Source organism: Theropithecus gelada, chromosome 8, assembly GCF_003255815.1.
Source record: "Theropithecus gelada isolate Dixy chromosome 8, Tgel_1.0, whole genome shotgun sequence".
Classification (NCBI taxonomy): Eukaryota; Metazoa; Chordata; class Mammalia; order Primates; family Cercopithecidae; genus Theropithecus; species Theropithecus gelada.
The window spans coordinates 115,610,519-115,617,097 of NC_037676.1; the positions used below are offsets into that span (position 1 = coordinate 115,610,519).

The 6,579-nt window shown below is 46.7% G+C and overlaps 1 protein-coding gene across 1 annotated transcript in view; it reads right to left on the bottom strand.

Moving 5' to 3' along the window:
* CSMD3 (CUB and Sushi multiple domains 3) overlaps nucleotides 1-3,884 on the bottom strand; it is a 1,234,679-nt gene extending 1,230,795 nt beyond the window's left edge. The window contains exon 1 of the mRNA XM_025394338.1: nucleotides 3,304-3,884. Within this exon, the coding sequence (XP_025250123.1) occupies nucleotides 3,304-3,481 (178 nt within the window). The 5' untranslated portion in view covers nucleotides 3,482-3,884. The remainder of the gene's footprint in view (nucleotides 1-3,303) is intronic.
* Nucleotides 3,885-6,579: the final 2,695 nt, after the last annotated feature.

The following is a 6,579-nucleotide window of genomic DNA, read 5'->3' on the forward strand; positions in this document are numbered from 1 at the left end:
AAAGATACTAATGAGTGCCTCTGGCAGCTCTTCCCCCTCATAAGACACCCGCGCCCCTCTCTAGTGGCAACTAACTGCGGGAGATGATGCGATTTCCACTTTTCCAAAAGACCTCTGTGGCAGGAGTAGTGTCTCCTTGGAATCTCAGAGCACAAGCAGAAACGTGGATCCTTCAAGAAGTAGCTCTGGCAAGAATCCTTGGAAAGACGCTCTGGCGTGGGGTGCGCGACGACGCACCCGGTCTCCCACCTGCTGCCTACCCAGAGATCTGTGCCTTCGCAGTACCTTCGCTGCACGGTGTGTGTTCCCCTGGGATCCATTGACAAGCAGCGTGGGAAAGCATCCCATGGGTGTCTCTTTACATGGGCGGGACGCTTCAGCACGACTTGGAGATTCACAGTTTCTATCTGGGTGAGACCTAAACAGACACGCTGCAGCTGGAGGCATTTCAGAAACCTCTGCCTGTGTGTGTGCATGTGTACGTGTGTGAGGGGTTTGTGGGGGGAAGGAGGGGTGTTCAGTGAGAAATAGGCATGGATCAAGTCTAAGCAGCACCTGTCCTGCCCCACCCCTCAATTTGGTGCCCTCCACAGCCTTTTATTTCACATGATGACAGTGGAAATGAAATGCCAGTTAAAGGTTGTTTTCCTTTTCAGCCCCACCCGAGTGGTTCAGGCCTACCTACCTAAGACCACTTTCTACACTCTGAGGCGTTTCCTCCCACTAAGCCTCTTTGTCATTGCTGTTGCACGAAAAGGTGAGATGGTGGAGGGGTGAAAATTGTAGGCAGATGGTGGAATTCTCGTGGCTAGACCTGTTCACGTGGAAAACTGCGTGCCTCTGACTTCCTGGACCCTCACGCTAGTCTAGATTAGAATCTGCAAAATCCTTACAACGGCCCCCCAGTCTGAGATTTTCCATGGACCTGACAGTGCAGAAGAAAGTATAGAAGACAAAAGCGGGCATAGACATTGGGGCAAACAACGTTTAAGGCATTGCAGCAATCTTGGCTTTAGGAAAGCCTTGAGACAGGTGAAATGAAAAAAATGAGGAAAGGGAGAGTAACAAGCAACTATCAAAATTGGCATCATTCGGAGATTGACAGCAGGTCTAAAACATACAGCCTATGCAAGTTTCTCAGAATTTGGGGACAGTATTCCAAGTCTCAAAATGTAGGAGATGCCTTCCAAGTGCCAGTTGAGTGACAATGAATAACTTTATTGACACTGAAAAAAAAAATTTTTTTCGTATAGTTTGTAGAATATTGATTTTTGCATAGGGTCAAAGAAGGCTATGACATACCCTTCCTTCTCAACATCTCCAAAGCTAAACCGATTATATCAGTCCAAAGTAAATTAACGCGCCTTTCCTTTCTATCGGCGCATCTCATTCGGAAAATACGGTAGGTGCGGGCAGCGGGAGCTCTAATTGCAGGCGGCGCGGATCAGCGTTTGTCAAGCTGGAATGCTTGCCCCGCTTCGGAGACTTCCCTCCCCCCTCATCTGCCCCCGAATGTGTTTTGGCTCAACAGGTATCACAGGAAAACTCGCACTTAAACCCTGGTCATCTTCTCACAGGAGTCACCCTTACATTTTTCTGCCAGGGCTGCTGCTGGCTATTCGCGCCTCCCCCACGCGGAGCGCGCGTGTAGCAGGCAGCCCCAGGGCCATCCATTAACCACCAACTCCCAGTGGCAGGCGAACTAAGCATAAATGTGTGGCTCTTCACATGTCGAGGCAGCGACAAAGAAACCTTGTAAGCATCCTGAGCCGCGTTTTGTACATTAGGCAGTGTAGTTGTGCCACTTAGGACAAGCTTTTCGGCTCAGAGCTGCTCTGAGGCCCCAGAGGGAAAGGAAAAATCAAGCTTTAAGGAGGAGGTTGGGATTACAAGGCAGTTGCTGCCACAGAGACCGGGGCGACTTCCTGGCATTTTGGGATGTAAATTAAAATTCGAGACATGCCACCCATCATTGGTCATAGTAGAGGGAGAGGTAACCTCTCCAGCTCCCTCCTCCCAAAACATGAATTATCATTTCCACTGAATGCAAATGAGCCGCCTTCCGTGGGGGGACAGCCAGCTGCAAGCTGGACAATAAACTGTTTCATAGAGACGCGGCCCCATTGCGGTTCAGAGAGGCACTCCTTTACAAAGGAAGAAGCGTCCAGTTTGTGTTGACAGCCCTGGCGCGCCTGGGCCAAAACAGCACCCCCTTTCCCGCGATCCCCCGCCCCCCCGCGACACACAGACACCCGGGATTTGAAACTAGCTTCACTGAAAGCGACATCCATCGCGTCTATTGGAGCTGCCATGAGTATGGAGAGGTGATTGTTCAAAAAATGATGGCATGAGTCATAGACACCTCCTGAGTATTCTTTGCAGCAATTAATGGGCAGCAGGGTGCAGGAGAAGTTGTGGAAGAGAGCTATGGATCTATTTTCTCCCAAAGGACAGCTCTTTTTCCGATGATCCTGACTGTCCCTTGCCTTCCTGCTTGGGAATGCATTTTTACATCTCATCTACCCCCTCCCCTTGTCTGTGCATGTGACACTCACTCTACCTGTCTGAACGCTGAGACTTGCTGGGGATTTTCTTTTTGGTCGTCAGCTAATGACTTTCCTCCTACCTTCATTCATCCCCTAAGGTGGTTCTTTACACTTCATGGCATTTCAGACCCTTTGAAAGCCTCATTTTTTGCCAAACCTCTACCACAGGTCCTAGGGAAGCTCCCCTACATTTAACATTGCATAGAAGCCCACGTAGAAATAATTTACATACATATGCATGCAGACATTCATGATGGTGTGGCAGTGCTTGGAAGATCCCTGTGCCCTCATGCATTTAAAATCAACACGTTCCTAGCACATCGGTAACTTTCTTTCCTGAAAGGGTTAAAAAGCATTTAGACCAGTCTTTAATATAAATATTCCTCCCAAAGCATCAACCGCTAGTGATCTGACGAGAGATCAAGGTAATCCTCACCACTAAGAAAAGTCTTGCAGAGGAATTCTGCCTGGATATCCACTAGTTAGAGGCTATACTAACCAACTCACGTATTCGTTTGAGCATACTGCAAGAATATTTATTGAGCACAAGCTCAATCACCGCATTGAACGCCAAATCTGGCAAGCAAAATGCATTTCCTATCTGAGGGGGGGAGAACGAGCTGTGAATCAACTCCTTCTTTAGTATTATCATGATTATTTTATCGGTGCAAATTGCAAAGTAAGCTGCCAGCCTCTCTCCATCTACAAGTCAGCCCACCTCCATCCAAAGCGGAGGGGACCCCCAAAGCAGACCTACCTTTCACACAAGACACCGTCAATAAAAAGACGAGGTTCCAAAACGTAAATCCACTTTTAATCCCCATTTTCTTCATCAGAATGAAGTCTAGGCGGCCACATTTAGCGCATCTTCGCGTGCCAGGCTCCCAGGGTTTGGATTCCTTTGCTCGGCTTTCCCCTTTGCGGATCCCTTTCATATTATTCGCGAGCTCCTAATTCCTGCTCCTCAGCCCGGCGCAGTGGAGTTGTTGCTGTTGTTGGTGCGCGGTCACAGCTCGGAGTGAATGGTGTTTCTGGGATACCACAGCAACCTTGACGAGGACTCAACCATCTCTCCAACGGGGGCACAAAGTCTCCGCTACTCTGGATTCTGTCTTTTCTTGTGCGTTTTTTCCCCTCCACCAAAATCTACCCCAATTCTAGCTCGTTATAGCAACCACCAGAAACCACTAGTGAGCCTCTAAAAGCCCAGCTCTGCTCTCTGATAAACTCTACACAATATTTGAAATTAAGGGGCTTGCTTTTTTTCCCCGAATAGATCAATTCTGCCTGTAAAAGCAGCCCAAGAAATAATATGTTAGTGAGCTCTCCGTTGCAGGCTGCGAATACAGAAGCATGTCAAAGGAATATTTTAATCGGAGGATCTGTGTTGCTTTTGGGGAAACCGTGACGATAATGAATCGGGCTCCATCGATGCCCACGTCGTTATAATGGGACATGTGTTACTACTGTAGTTGCGGTATATTTCAAGCAGGCTTCTCCCATTTATTATCCTGTGATTTAATTGAAAAAGGAAATCACAGAGAATTTTCTCAATAAATTCTTCCTTCACACAGAGAAGAATGTATTTGAACACATGTGTTTACATATTCAAATAACTACGTGTAAACCCGTCACCGGGTTTTTATGATTCGGTAAACGGATTTCATCAGTGGCCTGGGCGGGGGTGGGGTGGGGAGGGAAGTCAGTATCTTTTCCCCAAATAGTTCGCCCTTTCATCCTCCCAACCCCCATTTCAGTTGGTGTGTGCCGCAGTTAAACTATCTGTGGTAGTTATCTAGAACGAACCCATTTGCCTTAATTCTGAATCGGTACCAAATATGTAAATAGGAGGTTTCTTTCAAAACGAAAAATGTATGTATCTATACATCTGGTTCTGCCTCCCCCTGCCCGCCCCCCACCCCGTGCACCACGCAAGGGTTAAGATTGCACAAGGGAAGAGTTCTTGCGCCATCTACTGGCCATCTTCGAGCCTCCCGTTCTTCCTTCGCATGTATAAGGGACCCTGTTTTTCCCATCCCTTGGTGTAGGGGAGCTGTGTCCCCAAGACCAGCAGGTCGTGCTGCTTGATTTTTTTTTCCACCACTGTCCTGACCCAAATCTTTCAATGAACAAGTTCCTTAGATTAGGCAACTGATTGGTGATCTGATCTTTTCGGGAACCTGGTCCCCTTTCAGCCGTCGGAAGTGCCACAGCGCTAGTTCTGAAACAGGATATTGCTGCTGCCTGTGGCTCCATTTAACTGCCTCAGGCTATGAGAGGCGAGAGCGTCTATCTACAAGGCTTAGTCTAGAGGACCGCCCAACTTGAGTCTGCAGCTCCACGCACTGTGCACAAATAATGGGTTTGGTCCCGTGCGCCACACTATTACCCTGGCCAGCTTTTGCCCCTTGGCTCGCGTTGGAGCTGCCCGCTCAGTCGAGCAAGGCGGTAGCATCTGGAAGGAGTTCCGCTCTGGGAAGTGGGCACACTGCGAGTGTCCATAGGTTTGAGTGGCGAGTGAGTTCAATCTGCAGGCGTAGGAAGGCTTCTGAGCTCTCGGGGTACGTGGCATTGTGTGTGGATCTGTGATTCTCCCAGTTCATATGTGTGTGTGTGTGTGTGTGTGTGTGTGTGTGTGTCTACGCAAGCGAGAGCATAAGCGCGCTGTAGTGAGAGGTAAGTGTGCGTGTTTATGAAAGATACAAAGAGTGATTTGCCATGCGTGGGTGTTTTCCCAAATGTATTTTTGCAGTACATATGCGTGTGCATGCCTGTGTGTGTTTGTGTGTTACAGAGGAATTTCTCTTCCTGGTAGGGAGCTGTAGCAAAAGGTAAAAAAGCTGTAGACGCCCAACTGACCTCATTAAATTCAGAGAGATACTTTAAGAGCCCTCAGGCAGAACATTGTCCCTTCTTTTCAGCGCTCTCTTTCACTGTCTGCATATGCAGGTTTGGAAGGGGAGTGGGCGACAAGGTAGGGACTAGACCATGACGGGCAGGATGAACATGGAAAACGACATTAGCCTGCTTAACCACCTTGGCAGCTGCTCTGGCATGGATTTCAGTCAAGATGTCAGTGTGTGGTGTTGCTGCTGTTGTGTATGTTGGGCTGGACTACCAGTTAGAGATGCAAACAGGTCCTTGGACTTAATGAGGATGCTCAACAAAGCCCTCCTTATCAAGTTTCCAGAGGTTAGTCACCCCAACTGAATTTACTTTTTATTAAAAGAAACAAAAATACTGGGTTTTGTGCAATCTATTTGAACACATAACACACGGCTATAGCTATACATCCAGACAGGAGGACTTCATGCCAACAAACAAACAAACAAAAAGCCCCCAAAAAAACCTTTCTCAAAAGACAGGGTATTTTAATAGTAATTATTGTTCACAAAGTAAGAAAACTTTGATTAAGAGACTGTAAAGATCACTGCTAAGATACGAATTTCTGCTATTTATTTTCAAACACATGGCTAATCCTGTAATCCAATTATTTTTCCCTAAATGAATCCTGCCTATCATTTCATGTGAAGTTGTTAAAAGATTTATCTGGAATCTCATAATATTTTGAACAATACTATAGTATCTAGTTTCTACAGCTTACAATAAATCACAAACCATTTTCGCCTGTATCTTCCAGCTTCTGAGACAGGATGGAAAATAATAATTCACAGACAGGAAAAGTTAAGGCATGAGGAGCTAAAGTGGTTTATCCAAAGTCACTATCAGGAGCTTTGGTGTTTAGTCCAATGTGTTTAATGCTAGATCTCACCAGTCTTTCCTGGTGAACAGCATCCTCTTTAAGGAAAGATTTCCAAAGGTATTCCAGAAACACACAATTTTCCGCCACAATCCTGGGTGAGAATCCTTTAGTTTCTCCAGAAGGGGGGAAATGAGAAACAGTGTCTACATTTGGGAGACAGAAATTATCTATTGTAGCTGATCTGTAGGAAAGCAACACAGCTATACGTTCATTTGTGTAAGACTATTAGAAAGAGATTATGGAAAAAATAGCTAACATAATAGCAAACTT